This window comes from Aulonocara sp. 'chitande type north' Nkhata Bay, linkage group LG3 (genome assembly GCF_057382095.1).
Source record: "Aulonocara sp. 'chitande type north' Nkhata Bay isolate Kocher_YH1m ecotype deep benthic linkage group LG3, A_spYH_male_GT1.1, whole genome shotgun sequence".
Lineage (NCBI taxonomy): Eukaryota > Metazoa > Chordata > Actinopteri > Cichliformes > Cichlidae > Aulonocara > Aulonocara sp. 'chitande type north' Nkhata Bay.
In genome coordinates this window covers 14,533,291-14,552,316 of record NC_141346.1, presented here as the reverse complement: position 1 = coordinate 14,552,316, position 19,026 = coordinate 14,533,291, and the positions used below count along the sequence as shown (strand labels likewise).

The 19,026-nt window shown below is 40.0% G+C and overlaps 2 protein-coding genes across 2 annotated transcripts in view; both read left to right on the top strand.

The window, feature by feature from the left end:
• LOC147334098 (butyrophilin subfamily 2 member A2-like) overlaps positions 1 to 17,729 on the top strand; it is a 95,115-nt gene extending 77,386 nt beyond the window's left edge. Inside the window, exon 3 of the mRNA XM_086285873.1 lies at positions 17,557 to 17,729. Coding sequence (XP_086141999.1) covers positions 17,557 to 17,729 — 173 coding nt within the window. The remainder of the gene's footprint in view (positions 1 to 17,556) is intronic.
• LOC147334099 (low affinity immunoglobulin gamma Fc region receptor II-like) lies at positions 1,392 to 4,289 on the top strand. Its single transcript, XM_086286696.1, has 5 exons — positions 1,392 to 1,422; positions 3,265 to 3,300; positions 3,427 to 3,687; positions 3,767 to 4,012; positions 4,099 to 4,289. Exons 1-5 carry the CDS (start codon positions 1,392 to 1,394, stop codon positions 4,287 to 4,289), a joined length of 765 nt encoding a protein of 254 aa, XP_086142822.1.
• Positions 17,730 to 19,026: the final 1,297 nt, after the last annotated feature.

Here is a 19,026-nt window from a genome sequence, read left to right as displayed (position 1 = left end):
CCAAAACAGGTCAACCAAATAGATGAATTAAGCAGTGATTTACATTTCTCAAGATGTCCTGGGCATTTACCAAATATATCTGCAGATGATGTTCATCGACTTGCCTGTGATTTAATTAATATATTGATTTGTGTCATTTATACATGAATATAAACTGAATGTCATCTTATAGCAATAAATTAGTTAAATAATGAGTTAATCCATGATGTTCTCCTTTATAGAGGACAGAAATAATTTTTTTGGAGTGGCTCAAATAATTTGTGTAGCATCTTATTGAATGCATAACAGCTGATTGTTCTGTAAATAGTTTGAAATGGTTATTTAAAAAAGGGGTAAAAGGTAAATTTATGCAAATAACTATTGTTTGCAAAACTTGTGCATAGGATTTTAAAATTGACAATTTATATTTGCATTTAAAGTTATGAAATATGATTCATTAAACATGTTTGTGGTTATTACAGTAAAAAATATAACTTCTTCTACACTGATTTTATGTTTTGTTGTCTGATTTTAGATCATGTTAATACAGTATGTCAAATGAAAACATAACTGTAAATTCAATTACTAGAGTAAAAAGTTTAGAAGCAAAGACTGTGACAGTTTTGACAAAAATCTGGTTCGGATTTGCTGTACAGGAGTAGCTGGTATCTTATTTATTGATAACAAAATGTGGAAACATCATTGTACTGTATCCATGTTAGTGTTTAAAGTGCAACATCTCCCTCTAGTGGTCAAATATAAACCATGTGTGAGGATGGTGTTCATGTAAAATGTGAATCATAGTGTTCCAGTCAGTCATCAGTGTGTCTCTGCACAGCTGTAATTAAAATGTGTTCAAAGGGCCTCAGTGTCTGAATGGTTCCAGTTCAGCTCCATAACAAATTCAAATTTTATTTGTCACGTACACAGTCATACACAGTACGATATGCAGTGAAATGCTTAGACAACTGCTCGTGACCTAAAGAAAAAAGAAAAGGCTATGAATAAGATAGGAAATAAATATGAAAAATTAAAGTGTAAATTTAACTAGGAAGGAATAAAATAAAATATATAAATTAAAGTTGAAAAATAAAATAACTGTACAACAAAATACACAATATAGAACTATATAAGAATGTATGAAGAGATATAAATATATATATACAATAACAGCAGCTGTACAAGTATTAACTGGAAATGAAGAAATGAAGAATTTAATGACCAGCAGCGTCCCTGGTTTGATTCCTGTGTTTCAGCTCATATCTGCCTCTCTCACTGAGGGGGGTGTAAACACACACACTGATAACCTCGGTGTTTGAACCAATAGAAAGCTGGTGCTCAGAGGAAGAGGGCGGGCTTTACTTGGTGTCAGTGACAGAAATGAAAAAAAGCTCAAATGAGTGAGAAGGACGATGAAGGAAACATCTGTGCTGTGTCTGCTCTGTAAGTAGAATCTCTGTGCTTGTTTGAATTCTTGTACTTTGACTGTCTGCTCTCCTGATAACTGATGATGGAGGAGAAGACATGAAAAACAAATCAGGCTGAATTCAAGTTCAAAACACCACGAGGACCAACTGCAGGTCTGAACTGACTCTTTATCTTTGCTCAGGAGTCGAGGAAACACAGCAGGCAGTGAAAAGATCAAATCATTCACTCATTATATCAACACAGCTGCACAGTGGACACATGACTTTACTGTGTTATTTAAATGCAGTTGATAATTTATATGTACTCAGAGTCTGTGCTCATGATCACTGTGATCACATTAAATGCTGCTTCTTAAATAAAAAATTATGATGAGTTGAAACTGTCTGGATACATTGACGTCAGTAACAAACATCAAAGAAAACTCTTCTATACATCTCAAAATCATAATAAAAAAGCAACGATTTATTTATTTATCATATGTAACTGTACAGGTGTTACAGAGGTGCAGTGTTAGTGTATGTAAGTTTCCTCCACAGTACAAGGACGTGTTGTTAACTGGTGATTCTAAACTGGCCGTAGGTGTGACTGTTAGTCTGTGATGGACTGATGGCCTGTAGTTACTGTGTGACAGGGATGCAAACTCATTTTACATCGAGAGTCACATCACAAGTTACGAGAGATATCTTACTATAAGATCTTTAGTGCAGCTTCAACAGAAAATCTCAGTTTTTCTACCTGACAAATGTGAGAAAATATAGAAGAAATGCAGGTGATTCACTGCCCAGACTGATCTATATTGATATTACAAGACATTTTTGTTGATTGATGAAAATGTTTTATTTTTCTTAAGTAGGCAGTGAACACCAGGAATGTGTTTTTCCTTTAATTGATTATCTGTTAATTAAATACTTTGGAGTAGTATTGTTCTGGCCTTATTGTGCGTCCCTTTGCCCAACTTGACAGACAGCTAGCGGTTTCAATGAACATTGGAGGTGGAAGTAAGTTTAAGGCTTTTTACTTCGTCAGTAGTAGTGATTGACATCCTTTTCTAAATGTTACAAGATGTTTTTTCCTTTAACTCACACTTCTAGGATATGAACTATACTGTTATATAGTATGTGTAATCAACAGCAACTCAGTATTGATCACAATACAACTTAGTGAGTTTAGCTTCCTCAAAGATAAACATAACAGACGAAATAACTGGTTTCTAAACAAATCTCTGTAATAGAAATGCACCAAATAAACTTGTAAACATGTTGCACATTAATACTCACAAGCAATAACTCTCCAAGGCAGAAATGTATTAAAGAGCATCTAAGGCAACAAACAGCATATTCTGCAGGCTAACGAGCGACCAGCTTCCTGTTTCCTCTACCCACAGGAACACAGAAAAACCCCACCAAAATATAAGCTTGTCAGTATTCCCGCTATGACCAGCAGAGGGTGCTGAAGAAAAAGAACCTATGCATGTCATAACAAGTATGAATGTCTGTGGTGACGTCTTTATCAGCAGGAAAAGTTGGAAAACATAAAATACAGTTCAAAGTCGAAAGATTTATGTCCTGCTTCACATTTTGCCAAGCTGTCAAGCAGGCCAGATTGGTCACAGTTTGAGGACCTGTGCCAGAAGCACCTGCTGACAGCTGGGATAAGCTCAAACTCTCTCTCTGCCTCAAGTCAGATAGAATGGATAAAGAGATCTTCAACCAAATATTTTTAAACATTTTGCTGGCTTTAAATTGAAAATGAGCAGATATTTCAGAGAGTTACGAGTGTTTGTGTGTTTGTCAGCTGTTTGTGTGGAGTTGTTCTTTATGTTCACCTCAAATCAACCTGAGTGTCATTTCTCTTTAGTTCTGATCTCACTGCTGAGCTGCACAACAAACCAAGGTCAGTAACCTTCTTCTGTCACAGTTTAAACCTGATAAACTCTGACAGGTTTTACACATTTGGATTAAAACTTTCAGTAAAGATCTCAAAGACGTGATCATCAGTTTTTCATTTTAACCCTCACAGCTCGTCTGACTGTGAGTCCCAGCAGCTCTCAGTTCTTTGAATATGACTTTGTGTCTCTGAGCTGTGAGGAGGACGACAGCTCTGCTGGATGGACTCTGAGGAGAAACGACAGCAAACAACAGAGGACTCAGTGTGGAGATGGGTGGGGGAAACCAGCTGGTTCTTCCTGTAACATCACTGTTTTCCCTCATGAAAGTGGAGTTTACTGGTGTGAGTCCAGAGAGGGTCCCATCAGTAACATGGTTAACCTGACAGTCACTGGTAAGCTGAGTGTGTGGAGTTAGTGTTGATGAAGCTGTGTGTAAATGGATGAAATGCTGTAGTTTGTCTCTGTGTTGAGGTGGATCAGTGATCCTGCAGAGTCCTGTCCTCCCTGTGATGGAGGGAGATGACGTCACTCTGCTCTGTAAAACAAAGACCACTCCCTCCAACCTCCCAGCTGCTTTCTATAAAGATGGCTCCCTCATCAGGAAGCAGCCTACAGGTCACATGACCATCCAGCATGTTTCCAGGTCTGATGAAGGCCTCTACAAGTGTGACATCAGCGGTCATGGAGAGTCTCCATCCAGCTGGATCACTGTCACAGGTGACACACTCACCTGTCTGTGTTTCTGCAGCTTTCAACATTCACAATGTGACGACAACTTAATGACTGTGTTTGCTTTATTTTAGAGAGAAACACCACCACTCCTCCACCTACATCCACACCTCCACCTACATCCACCTCTACCCTTGGCTCCTCTCTCCTTCCCTTTTTGTCATGTGTTGGATCAGTGTGTGTTGTGGTTCTACTGGTATTACTGGTTCTGCTGGTGAGACGATGTGTTCACAGGAAACCTGAAGGTGAGACTCAGACTTCCTGATCTTTCATGTCTGAGTTTGTTTAGTAGAATAAAGTTCACATTCATTATGATCACAGTAACAACTTTGTTAAATGTAATCTATGTTTAGATATTTAATTTATGTTATTCTTCATTTTGGAAAATTTCAGCAGATCAAGAAGAAGCTGGAAAAGATGACATCATCACTCATGTCGTGTACAATATTATCAAGCTATCACATCGTCCACAGCCAGTCAGACCAAGCAGATTCTGATACTCAACTGGTTAGATTTGCTTTTCATTGAATTTTTGTGAATATTTATATTGTGGGAACTAGGAATGAAAATATTGTTCAAACAAGAAACATGAAAATGTGCATCATCAGAATAATGATGAACACATTTTCTCTTCAAACATTTCAGACTGAGTTTAGTATGATCTTGATCTTCATGTAGATCGTTCTGTCTCTGATAAGATGGATTATCAGGACATTACAGAGTGAGGGATGGCATGAGTGCTTGAGGCAACTGTTGGTGTGATTTGGCGCTGTGTAAATAAAATTGAATTGATCAGCAATGTATAAATGTGGATTGTAATAGTAAAACATTACATTTAAATAAGCGTGGTCACATGTGTGTTTAATTCTGTACTTACTGAGTGTTGTTCACTGTGAGCTGGACTGTGTGTTTGTGGTCTGTGGTTAACTGAAGCTAACAGCTCTGCAGTCGTCCAGCATCCTGTTTCTGATAGAAAGAAAACACTTCAGCTGCAGGTGTTTCAACACAGGACTGTTCATTTAAACACAGAAAGGAACATGGAGATATCATCTGGAAAAGCATTTCAATAAACTCTAAAAACAGACCATCAGTTCATTCAAAGTGAATGTTAATTACATGAAGAACTTGTTCACTGCTTTTATTTAAAAATTACCCTTTGGCTTTTCATTTTCATGTGACTCCAACATTTAATTTTTTTTCAGGCCTCATTCTAAATCTGAAATAATCTGTTATTTTCTGAGACTTGACATGTTGAAAAATTAGATTTTAGTTTAACTGCAGTCTGAAGTCTGAAGCTGAGGAGACTGCAGGGTGTTCTGGTTTGTCTAATAATAGTGTTCATGCTGTGAGAACATGTTTGCTTCCTGCTCTGTGGTGAAGTGTGTCAGTCTGCATTAGAAGAAGATGCAGCTCTGTGGTCAGTCTGTGTTTCACAGCAGAGGTGTGAAAATGAGAACACTAAAAAGCTGCTGTGGTTTATTAAAATAATCTCTTCATGAAGCTGCATAAAAAATCATCTGCAGTAATTTAAATGTTTTATTCTGCAGAGCGTGAACCAGCTGAAGACGTCAGTTATGGACAATCAAAGAGGCCCAGGTACAGCTGCTCTTTATCTTTGACTGTGGACAGAGACAAGCTAGCTGCTCACCCTGTTTACAGCCATCATGCTAAGCTAGGCTAACCAAACCACACCATGAATCAACTCACAACTCAGGTATATGAAGGATAAACCACTTCAAGCTGCACAGAGCTGAGCAGGACAGAAACAGACTTAAAACATTTGATGGAAAACTGTGTGACAAAGTGGTTACCATGAAGTCATTTACTTAACCATACTGATGATTTATTTTCTTGTTATTTTACAGTCACCCATAATGCTTTAATTTAGACATTGCTGGTGTAACTTTGCTTAACACACACTATCCCGGGTTTGTTTGTGGTAGCAGTAGTTACATCCATTACATCCATGTGTATGTTTTTTAAAGCAAACACTACTAATCATTTGAATTTTCTTCTGTTTGCAGGCAAATGTCCGGTTAAATTATGTGTCTTTATTTTGTTTTGGTTATACTTACCATGTTTGTCCATGTTTTTTATTCAGGTCCTATATTTAAGACAGGTATATGGGAAGGGCCGCCCCAGTACTTCCTTTTTATGTAGGGTCATGAGGTCAATGATTGCATCATTGGGTTAGGGCAGGGGTCGGCAACCTGCGGCTCCAGAGCCTCATGCGGCTCTTTAGTCCTTATAGTCCTCCGTGTGGTTTGAGAAAATAAATTAGAAGTATTTAGCTGAAGTGTATTTTATTGATGTTAGTTCTTTTTTAACTTGTAGTTCTAAATTGGAAGATTATTGTGATATGGAAATATAAAAATAAAATTATATTCTATTATTTTTTCATCGCTCAAAATAAGCGTCACACTCGCAGAAGCCGGTGTACCCGCCGAAACGCCGTGCATTTATCGAGACTTTCGACCCTAGGTAGGCCAATTATGGATCTTTGGATCCACATTATGTCAGCAGCTGTTCTCCTCCGTGAACTATGTTAAAAACAAACACCGCTCACGCCTCACAGACGACAGCTTACAGTCCTGCGTAAAGATGAAAGTGACTTCGTACAGCCTGCAAGTCGTAAATCGTACAGATTTGCAGACGCTGTGCGCAGAGGTTCAGGAGCAGAATTCCCATTGTAAACATGCCACGGCAGACCTGACAATGTTTGCATGAACAGGCTTTTCAGCATCTCTTTATTGACCACTTTTCACACACGGTTGCTGTACGCATACAGCTGGTGTTAAAGCTCACAGCTCGACACACACCAACACAACAGCATAAATAGCACAGATGTTAAGGCGGCAAAGCATGATTACGGGTGCCGCTAAGGTGTGTCCGCCTCCCCTGCAGCGGCGCTGCAGACAACGCCCCGCCACACACATTAACCAGGTAAAATACATTGTTGGGTCTGTGTTTCCACAAACCCAGCAAATTCTAGAGACTTATTCATCATGAAGAAAACAAGACAGTCGATCGATCCATTACTTGCGCAAGGGAGGCCTCTCATCTGTGTCCAGCACGTCGAAATGACCACCAATGCCTCTCACTGCCTTTTATTGACAATCTTCAAACAATAGTTTACAAAGCACCTCCCCTTGCAACCCCCCTTTGGTTACGTAGACAAGGCACTGTATGTAAGTGTGTGTGTGTGTGTGTGTGTGTGTGTGTGTGTGTGTGTGTGTGTGTGAGAGAGAGAGAGACCTCCTGCTGACCAAAGGGTCATAAACCCAGGAAGCTTACATCAAAAGAAACAGATGTTTCAGATAGGATGTATCTACAATAAACCCCCCCCCCCCCCCCCCCCCCCAGCACAGAGTGGCTGGAGAGGTGGTCAGGATCAAAGGGATGGCTTTGATCCTACTGCTTAAACTAAGACTGTACAAATTTAAGAAACACAATGGCAACATTCAACAATTAGACTTAACATACATATTTAGGCAGAATTTTGCAAATATCTATTTTTCAACTTTTAGCAGCATAGTGCTTTTTTCCAGTTATTTTTTAAAAGTCAGGTCAACTCTACACTTCATCCTGCAGCATCTGGACTCCCCAGGAACCTACGCCAGGATCCTGTTTGTGGACTTCAGCTCTGCCTTCAACACCATCCTTCCAGACCATCTCCGAGGCAAGCTTTCCCAGATGAATGTGCCTGATCCCATCTGCCGGTGGATCACTGACTTCCTGACGGACAGGAAGCAGGACGTGAGGCTGGGAAAGAATGTCTCGGACTCCCGGACCATCAGCACCGGCTCCCCTCAGGGCTGTGTTCTTTCTCCTCTGCTCTTCTCCCTGTACACCAACTGCTGCACCTCCACCCACCAGTCTGTCAAGCTAATCAAGTTCGCAGATGACACCACCGTTATTGGACTCATCTCGGACGGGGATGAGTCTGCCTACAGGAGGGAGGTTGAACGTCTGGTGTCCTGGTGCAGCCACAACAACCTGGTGCTGAATGTCCAGAAGACAGAGAGTACTGGATGTTTGCAAAGATGATGGTCTGGTTCGGAAAGCCAGAATACAACTAGGAAATAGAAAACTATCAGAAGAGGGTGAAAGGCTCAATAAACCATCCACTCTTGAACGCCCTATACATAAATTAGTGGTCCTAATAGAAAGTAACTAGAATGTTCCAGTGGAACTTCTGTAAATGTGTATGGGATGGTTAAAGTATTAGGATTGACTTGCAAGTTTGTCACAATTAAGTACTGTTTGGTTCTGTAAATTCCTAGATTTATTCAAATTATTTACAGATTTCATAAATCACAGTAATTTGGTGGGAGTGTAACTGTCCCTGAGACAGTTAAAATAAAGTTGGTTATTTCATGTTTCTGTGATAGATTCATGCTTAATTTAGTTCATTTATTTATAAGATAAGATGATAAAAGTTTAACATTAATTAATTAAAAACATGTCTAAAATATGTGATTACAAAATATGGGTTTGTTAAATATGTAAAGTGCTGTAAAGTTTGTATGAGGTAAAGTTTGCAATTGTCACATGACCAGAGTTTGGTTGAGAGCACAACCATGGCATTGTGGAGCTAGCATGGATACATGGCTACAGATGCATCTACAGCCTCAACGTTAATGTTATTCTGCATGTGGTCCAAGAGGCGCACACGGTATGGTTTCATGTATATTGTTTGTATAATGTTGCATACGTGTTCTACAGTGGTAATGTAGGACGTTTTTGTGATATCCATTATTGTGCATTTTTTCTGTTCTGCTTGCACAAGACTGTTTATGGACACTGATATGAGAGACTGATAAGCTCAAAACATTCATGTTGTAAACTTTGTGTTTCTTCAGTTTTCACGGTGTCTGAGGACAATGGGAGGGAGAGCCTTCAGTTTTCAGGCCCCTCTTCTGTGGAACCAGCTTCCAGTTTGGATTCGGGAGACAGACACTATCTCTACTTTCAAGATTAAGCTTAAAACTTTCCTTTTTGCTAAAGCATATAGTTAAGGCTGGACCAGGTGACCCTGAATCCTCCCTTAGTTATGCTGCAATAGACGTAGGCTGCCGGGGGATTCCCATGATGCATTGAGTTTTTCCTTTCCAGTCACCTTTCTCACTCACTATGTATTAACAGACCTCTCTGCATTGAATCATATCTGTTATTAACCTCTGTCTCTCTTCCACAGCATGTCTTTATCCTGTCTTCCTTCTCTCACCCCAACCGGTCGCAGCAGATGGCCCCGCCCCTCCCTGAGCCTGGTTCTGCCGGAGGTTTCTTCCTGTTAAAAGGGAGTTTTTCCTTCCCACTGTCGCCAAATTGCTGCTCATAGGGGGTCATATGATTGTTGGGTTTTTCTCTGTATCTATGAAGCGCCTTGAGGCGACTTTTGTTGTGATTTGGCGCTATATAAATAAAATAAATAAAATATCATTGTGAAGTATTTAAAGTCCAACAGCTCCCTCTAGTGGCCATATATAAACATGTGTGAGGATGGTGTTAATGTAAAATATGTGACTGGGAGAAACAGTTTGCCAGCTCTAAACTCAAGTGGTATTCAGATGGCAGGGAGGATGCCAGACAGACCTTGTATTCCTAAACATATGGTGAGGGTGAGCTGAGAATACCTGGCAGAGGTCCTAGTCTGTGGGATTTTCAACTCCCAACTGCAGCAGAACTTCAGTAGCAATAGGCTTGGGGCATTGAGTCTGATCCATGATCTGGACCATGCTCTGCACCTTCATTGCTGTGGCTGCAAAGTGGTTGGTGAGTGTTGTGGTGCTATCCCCTGAACCGGATGACGGACTCCTACAATGAAGAGAGCCATCGAGCTAAAGAAGGTTTTTGGGCCCTTATTATGCAGTTACATAAATTTCAGTGCACTATTACTCAACTGTAACCACTATTGCTACAATGATATTACATGAATACTAACTGGTTATTACTTTGGTAATTGACTAGTAATAACCTATTATTAGCATGATTACGTTCTATTTCAACCTTGGTACTATTGCCACTTTATTACAGAGCTGTAATAGAAAGTGCTACTGTTTTTTATTTTTGTTGTTTGAGTTTTTGTTCATAACTGCTTTGATTCATGACATCTGTTTTTTTACTTCTTGAATGTAACATATATTTTAAATCTCTGCTCTCAGCATGTTGTACAGGAATTAAAATTAAATTTTATTTTCAATCATAAGACCCAGTTTATCTGGATCCATAGGCTGTTACTTTGTTACTTTGCCCCTGCAGGTGTGCATTAGTTCCATATATGGAACAAACAGCAACCACACCTTAGCAATGTGGTTGCTAAGGTGTTGCTATGGCACTGATGTCACACAGGTGCAGGGTGTGTCGTGTAAAACAGGCTGATACAGGTTAATACAGGTCTGTGGCTGCTTGGTAGAGAGGTAGCATTACCCACAGAGATTTAACTTTTTTATTTTATCTTTAGATTAATGAACAATTGACTTTTGTAAAACCTTTTGAGTGTAATTAAACAGCAGGTTTCTTTTTACCACTGAAAAAATAGACCTCACACCTTTTTTTTTAATCTTTTAATGGATAAACGTTCAATCCTGATGATCAGAGGACTCTTCACGTGATCCCTGCAAAACAGTAAGTCTTAAAAACACTTTTGTTTCTAAGTAACCTTAGATCTAGGGCGATCGTGGCTCAAGAGTTGGGAGTTTGCCTTGTAATCGGAAGGTTGCCGGTTCGAGCCCCGGCTTGGACAGCCTTGGTCGTTGTGTCCTTGGGCAAGACACTTCACCCGTTGCCTACTGGTGGTGGTCAGAGGGCCCGGTGGCGCCAGTGTCCGGCAGCCTCGCCTCTGTCAGTGCGCCCCAGGGTGGCTGTGGCTACAATGTAGCTGCCATCACCAGTGTGTGAATGTGTGTGTGAATGGGTGGATGACTGGATATGTAAAGCGCTTTGGGGTCCTTAGGGACTAGAAAAGCGCTATATAAATACAGACCATTTACCATTTAATCTGATCTGTGACTTACAACAAGTCTGCAGCAGACAGACGAGTTCTCTGCAGATTATTTGCTGCTGCCTGTCTCTACATGTTTCCTCTGTGTGTGTTTCTGCTGCTTCTTCGTCCTCACTGTAAACAGATGTACTGAGAGACTCCTGCACTGATGTTTCATAGGAAAGTCCAAACAGCCTCACTGGTTCTTCATAAAGAACAAAGATTTGCTCTCTGTGGCTCCAACACGACTTAAAGACAATCAAAGGTGGACAAAGTTCTTCAGAACAGCTGTGGTTTTATGGAGGCTACAGCTAAATGCTGCCTCCTCTATGGTACAATATACATTTTTATACAGTGACGCCATTTTGACCTTTGTGTTTTCACCTCTTTTCTCATGATGAACATGTTTCTGATAATCCTCCAGTGAGATTATGATTCTTGTTTTGTGTTTATGGTCTCAAGTGAGTTTCTGTGTTTTAGTTTAGTTTATTAGAGTTGGTTCAGTTTTTGTCTTGTCAAGAATCACTTTACTGACTTGTGAATCATGATTCACTGTTACTGTTAGCAAACTAATTTCATTAGTAGAAATATATCTAGTTTATAATTAAAATTGTGAGAAAACAACAACAGCCAGTTTATTAACTAAAACATTTCTGCTCTGGACTGGAAGAAAAAACCCTGAGTAGAAAGCTCACATCAAGACAAGCGTGTTACCGTGGAAGAGACGCTTCTTCATCTGAGATGAAGTCTTATAGTCTGACTGACGCAGTATAACATTCAGGCTACACTTTTTTTGTTTTGCAAAGATAATAAGCAGACTAAAGAAAACAAAAAAATTAACTCAGTTCCACCACTATTTAAAAAAAATACAGGGTCTGACTCACATTTCTCGCATGAGAAAATATATATTTGACACATTTGTGGAAAATACTAATACAATAAAATAAATGTTCCCTTTAGAAATCTTAATTTTCTTGCTCTTTCTTGCTCTATAAAATAGTTATTTTTCTTTTTCAATCACTCATCTTAGCAGTAGGATTTACAGGTGCTAAATGTGGCAGAATAAGTCGTGATAACACTGGAAAAAAGAAAAAAAAAGATGATGTCATGTGGGGAATTGCACCTCCCGAAATATTAATCTAATAAACCTTGTTTATCACCTGATAATAAAAGCACACAGACTCAATAATGGTGAAATTGTTTGACTTGTTTTAAGTTTCAGTAAAATTATTTGTTTCACACATTTCAGTGTCTGAATATATAATTTGTAATAAAGTGTATTATAAAGTAACAACTATCATCACTGATAACAAATGACTGAAACATTACATCTACCACTATATGAGCATCCTGGTTGTGCTGCATTCCCAAATACGTATACGTAAATATAAGTTCCCACTTTGAACTTAAATGAAACACTCCCTCAACTTGGATTTTGGACTTGAATGTGAGAGCACCTGCAGCCAACCAGAGTTCACAGTCCAGGATAGGAGTGGTGACATAAACATCAGTAAAACTTGTGATCTCTACTGTGATGCTTGTGTATTTGTGACTCACTAAATGAGACAAACACAGAGCACTGACCAGGAGCAAATGTGTCACAGATCAAACAGAGCGAAGCATCTTACAGATCAGGAAAAACTATAAAATTAACACAAACACTTTAAAATTTCTTAAACTGCAAAGAGCTCGGTAATGAATGAGTACCTGTTCTACTTCAAGACGAGTGTGTAGATTATAAACTGTTGCATTTGCAGGAGTTACTGACAATAAGTGCTCTGACAGGAGTGTGTAACCTGAGAAGCTCATTGAGGTAGCTCGGCGCCAAGTTATTAATGGTTTTGTAGGTGAAAAGTAATATTTTAAATTGAATACGGTATTTAATTGGAAGCCAGTGCAAGCCAGCAAGAACAGGAGTGATGGAAGAAAACTTCCTGCTTCCTGTCAAAAGGTGTGCCGCCGCATTCTGGACAGTCTGAAATCTAACGGGAAGGGTGGAGGAAAGGCCAATGTAAAGAGAGTTGCAGTAGTCCAACCTGGAAGTCACGAATGCGTGAATGTTTTTCCAGATCAATGTGCAGAATATAGCGCTTAGCCTTAGAAACGAGGCGCAGCTGATTAAAACTAGACCTCACAATAGCAGACACTTGCTTGTCAAATTTAAGCGAGCTATCCAGTAGTATGCCCAAATTACTGGCATAGTCAGAGGGAGAGCTAGCAAAAGGCATCAGAGCAGCACACAGTTGGTCGCGGGGGATTTTACTATCAAACACCACGATCTCCGTTTTCTTTTCGTTCAGGACAAGAGAATTACTCTTGAACCAACCTTTAACCTCACGCAAGCATTCACGAAAATAGTGAAAAGACATAGCAATAGTGAAAAGACATAGCAAGATAGACATAGCAAGATCGTCGGTAATCTCAAAATAAATCTGTGTATCTGCATAGCAATGAAAGGCAATATTATACTTCTCAAAAATTGCTCCAAGAGGGAGCAGATATAGTGAAAAGAGAATAGGGCCTAATACAGATCCTTGAGGCACACCACAGCGTACAGGTACCGAGGAAGATGAGAAGTTGCCCAAATTAACCGAAAAAGACCTGTCAGCAAGATAAGATTTAAACCAGTTGAGGGCAGTGCCTCTTATACCCACAGTATGCTCAAGTCTTAGTAGAAGAATGTTATGATCAACCATATCAAAAGCAGAGGAAAGGTCCAATAAAACCAGGACCACAGAGCGTCCAGAGTCAGTGCTTACAAATAGGTCATTGAGAACTCTAAGCAAGGCCGTTTCAGTGCTGTGCCGTGGCTTAAAGGCAGACTGAAATTTCTCTGCAAAGCAAACGGTGGCTACTTAGTGTAATCTAAAATATAAAACATATTTAGAGTTCTTATTCTCTCTTATTCTTTGCCACATAATTCCATATCTCTTGCTTCATATATTTGATGTCTGTTTGTATTAGGTAAGTAGTAAAGATAAAGAAAATATAATAAATGAAAAGGTGTGTCAAACCTCTTGGTAGGACTGGCAGTTTTGTTTTTCAGTTGTTTTTATATAATTCTGTTTCGTTTTGGGGTTTTTTACCGTACAAATTTTCCTCCTGCTATTCTCCAGTCACTCCAGTAGGTAACGCTAAAGTACCATTGGTACTGTAAGCTGATTGGCCAACAACCATTCACATCACAAAGAAGAAGACAAATTAGACGAAGAAGAAATGGAGTAGCTGGAGGAGCAGATCTCAGTCGGAATTTTCAGATTGATCACGTCCTCAGTCTGTATTTCAAACGGGGAAAGTCAGAGCAGCTTCATGAAGCTCAAGTTACAATCCAAGATGGAGGCGGGGAATGTACCTGTAATAAAACTAAATCTTTTGAATCTGTTCCCCACTGTGGTGTATTTTAGACTTGCTAAATAATCCGTGCACAGACCACTGACCAAACTCTAATATGAACAACCTGCAGTCATGGTTTTACCTGCAACAAGGCTAGCATTGCACCGCTCTGCTACTCATCAATGAATGGCTCTAGCTTGCAAAGTAGTAAATGAAAACCTTCACAGTGCGAGCGAGTGGCAAGGGTCTTACTCAGCCTTCCGAGTGCAATGAAACGCATCACAACACATAATGCGGAAGCGTTTGATCAAACCTTGTTTCCCGTTACCCCAACTGTGATGGCTGCCAAAATATATATTGCGTTTTGGTGGACTTGTCTGGTTGCCTTCGTCTGTGCAGGTTAAATTTAGTTATTATAAAGTCAAACATGTTGTAAAGCTGCTGTTTAAACTGGCCGGTACTTTATTCTGAGATAAATATGATGAAAGACTGACTCGGTTACTGGCATCCCCGGTGGCACCTTCAGATGCCACAACTTAGAGCATCTTTTTCAATAATGGTTTAACGAGTTATGTTGAATTTAACTCCAGTGTTTTCATGAAGGTGTCTGTCTCTAGATCAGCTCGTTAACAGATGCTGGACACATTTCCTGGTTCAGAGTTTCGGTTTAAAAACAGCAGGAAGCGCCAGTGTTTACTGATTCTTTTACACGCAGCACATTAAAGTGAAATATAAACTATCTGCTGGGAGAAACCATCTTATATGTGCAGCGTGTTAAGTTGTAGCCACTAAAATTGCTCTATGACGCATTCTGACGGGAATGTCCGTGAACTAATTTAGCGATACAGGAAGTGTACGAATGATTTGCTGCCGCATTAATCTCTTCTTTTTGAAACGCTTTTGCATTTTACTTTGAGACGCTGCAATTCCTGAGTTACCACAGGAAAACAACCTCTGCTGGGCCTTCTCTTTAATAGCCTATTAGCCTTTTTTTCCATTTCTACCTACCGTAGTCGGCTCAGCGTGGTTTTTAGTTTTCCATTGGGTGGTAGTACCTGATAACGGGCACTTTTTAGTACCTGGTTAATGACTTTTACCATGAATTAATGTTTCAATCTTAAATACGATCAACCTGTCTGTAATAATCAGCTACGTGCCACAGGCCTTCAAACTGGTAGTTGGTAAACTTTTACTTCAAAAACGCAACTTCCTGACCCAGCTGTCTTGGCTCATTGTAGGCCAATTGCCAACCGTCCATATATCTCAATTATTCCTGTCTTCCACCCCTTGGTCACAGCACATGCGTTCCCCTCCCTGAGCCTGGTTCTGCTGGATGTTTCTTCGTGTTAAAATGGAGTTTTTCCTTCCCACTGTCACCACAGTGCTTGCTCATAGGATCATATGATTGTTTATTAACCTGTTCTCAATTGTAATGGAAAAAGAGTCGAGCTGAGTCATACAGTATTGAGCTGATCCAACTAGGTACTAATGAAAAATGGTTTATATGTGTAAGGACTAGTTCCTCTGAAAAGGTGGATCCTAATAATCTGAAGTGATTCACAGTTGTTGAAAGGCTGGAAGGTGGAGTGTTGACAGTCTTTGACTGGAAGAAACTGGTCCACCTACTGTCTTTAGGAGAACTTGATTGTTCCCAGTCAGACCAGTGACAGTGGTGTCATCTGCAAAGTTCAGGAGTTTCACAGATGCTTCTCCTGAGGTGCAGTCATTAGTGTAGAGAGAGAAGACCAGTGGCAAGAGAACACACCTCTGGTGAAGCCCACTGTTGATGGTCTGTGTGCATGATGTGAATCTTGAATCTTGAGGAAGCTGGTAGTCCTCTGACAGGTGGAGGTGGGCACAGTAAGTTGGGTGAGCTTCTGCTGCAGGATGTCTGGGATGACTTTGTTGGATACAGGATACTGGCGCATGTCCCAGGTTGGTCGAGGTGATGCAGGATTTACTGCAATCCCATACTGATGCATCCTCAGCTGACCTGTTTGCCCAGTAGGGAAACTACAGGGTGTCCAGCTGAGGCTTTGATGCCCTTCAGGTGTCTCAACACGAGTCTCTCAAAGGACTTCATGACCACAGATGTCAGGGAGACAGGCCTGTAGTCATTTAATCCTGTAATGGATGACTTCTTTGAGACTAATAGATTACATTTTATTACATTTTTACTACTGTTGACATTCACTGCAACCATCTCAGAGCTCTTTCTCTTTTCTGTGGGTGGTGCATGGCCATTCCTAATTCGTAGCTCACGAGATAGAGGATCATTTATCCGTTTGAAGGTCAGTGGATCGATCACTGGCTCCTGTAGCCTGCATGTTAAAGTCTCCTTGGACAAGAACTTTCTCCTCAGGATACTGAACCCTGAGTTGTTGCTGGTCAGAGTGCAAATCTGAGAAAGCACTGAGGCAGAGATAACAGTGGTGTGTGTGTGTGTGTGTGTGTGTGTGTGTGTGTGTGTGTGTGTGTGTGTGTGTGTGTGTGTGAATGATCAGCTGAGGAGAAGGTTGTTATATGAGTAACAGTCCCTTTGCTGTATGAAGCTGAGAGTGGGAGGGCTTCTTTCAAATCTGACCTGCAGTCAGTTCCAGCGTCTCACTTCAATCTGCTCTGTGTTGTTTCCTCTTTCAGACCAGAAAAACATCACAGCTGAGTCTGGACAGGACGTCACTCTGACATGTCGAGCTCCAAATAATAATCCCATTAGTGTTGTAAAATGGAGCAGAGCTGACCTGAGAGATGAATATGTGCTTTTGTACAAGGATAAGCGAATTGAACCAGATGGTCAGCATCCATCTTTTAAGAACCGGGTGGATCTGCAGGACAGACAGATGAAGGATGGAGACGTGTCTTTGATTCTGAAGAATGTGACGATTAATGACACTGGAACATATGAGTGTGTTGTCATTCCCAGAGGTGGAGGCAGTTCAAAGCCCATCAACACCACCTACCTTCATGTTGATCCTCCAGGTGAGTGAGTAGAGTTGAGTGTGTGTGTGATCAGAGGTGAAGCTGCTTCCTGGTTGTTGATGTTTGTTTCTAAAGATGTTGTTGATGAGACTTTGTAGAAAGCAGCTGGTCTGAGTGATGTGATCAGAGTGCAGTAGATAATGTCTGACAGCAGTTTGAAGAGGAAACGGATTCTGTTCTGTTCTTCACTCATCACCTACCTGACAGCTGACACCTCACACCTGTTTCTCACCTGCAGGTCAGACAGGAGGAGACACAGAGGATGGATCTGTTGGACTGAAAGTTGGTCTGCCAGTTTCTGCTGTTCTTCTTCTTGTTGCTGCTGTTGGTGGATTTTTGATCTACAGAAAACATGAAAAAACAAAGAGTCAGGATCCGCACCATCAACCTGCTGAATTGCAGTCTGTTTGAAATGTGAGTTTTTTACAGCTGAATTTCTGGAGTCTGAGTCTCCTGCTGAGCCAGACTTCATTTAGTGTTATTAAACTTTCAGAGGACATCAGTCAGCTCTCAGAGATTTGAAGTTCCTGTTTTTGTTTGCTTGCGTGCATCAGTATTAGTTATTAGTTTGTTTTAGCTTCCAGGTTAGTCGCTCATCTCAGTGGAAAAGTTTATGTTCTTAAACAGTGTTATTTACACTTTTGCCTTATTTATATGTGGAACATTCAGGACTTCATCATTCAAACAAAGAAAAGTTACATATCTGAGAATAAGATCAGTGATATTCAACAACAAAAACCATTTTATGTGACAAACATCTTCTTTGTCTCTGATCTCAACAGAAATAAGTTTGTTCACAGTGATGAATTCAGCGTCGTCTCTGTCACAATATCAGAATCAGTGAGTTTGTGTCATCTTCAGGTTCAGCTGTTTGTGAGGTCAGACTCAGACTGATCCTCATGTTTAGATGTTACACAATAATTACAGACACTGACTGACAACACAAACACAACACAAAGTGCTCAGGGTCCATTTATCAGCTAGAACTGAGTGACTGAATAATCTGATATTATTATGAAACCAAAGAGAAATGTGTTACATGGAGCTGCAGAGTCACATGTTTCCTCTGATCTATGAAGCCTTAACTTGTTCCTCCATGAAGGAGACTCTTCAGTTTAAACACGTCAAGATTATTTATTATTTTATTTTTATACCAGTTTGTTTACTGATAAAGTTTTACACGTGTTACTCTTCAATGTTTGTTTTTGTTTCCTGTCGCTGTAAAAGTTTCCTGACCTGCTGTTTGAATGTGTGCAGATTTGATCTCACCTTGAATGTAACGGTGTGAACATTTATACATTTAACCTGATATTATTACAACCTGTGATCTGTGGAAGCTCAGTAGCCCCTCTCAGAGGTAGAAGATAAATAACAGAGCTGAATATCTGGCAGTTCATGGGATATCAGTATGATGTGGGTTACAGTTTTGTGTATTAACATCTTTGTGCCTGCTATATGAAACAAGCATGTTAAATTACTGCCTATTTAATGAGAAGAGTTACAAGTTGATTTGTTCTTTTGAATTTTGAAATGACATTCAGCTTCTGTGCTACTAAAACCTGCTGTTCTTGTATAATGTGTCTGCCAGACCAGAACATTCTGTTCATATCCACATAATAAACATAATCTCTAAAAGATAAATAATTCGTTGTCTATGATTGTCTGCACACCACAGAGTTGAGGCATTAACCAAACATAGTTACAACAT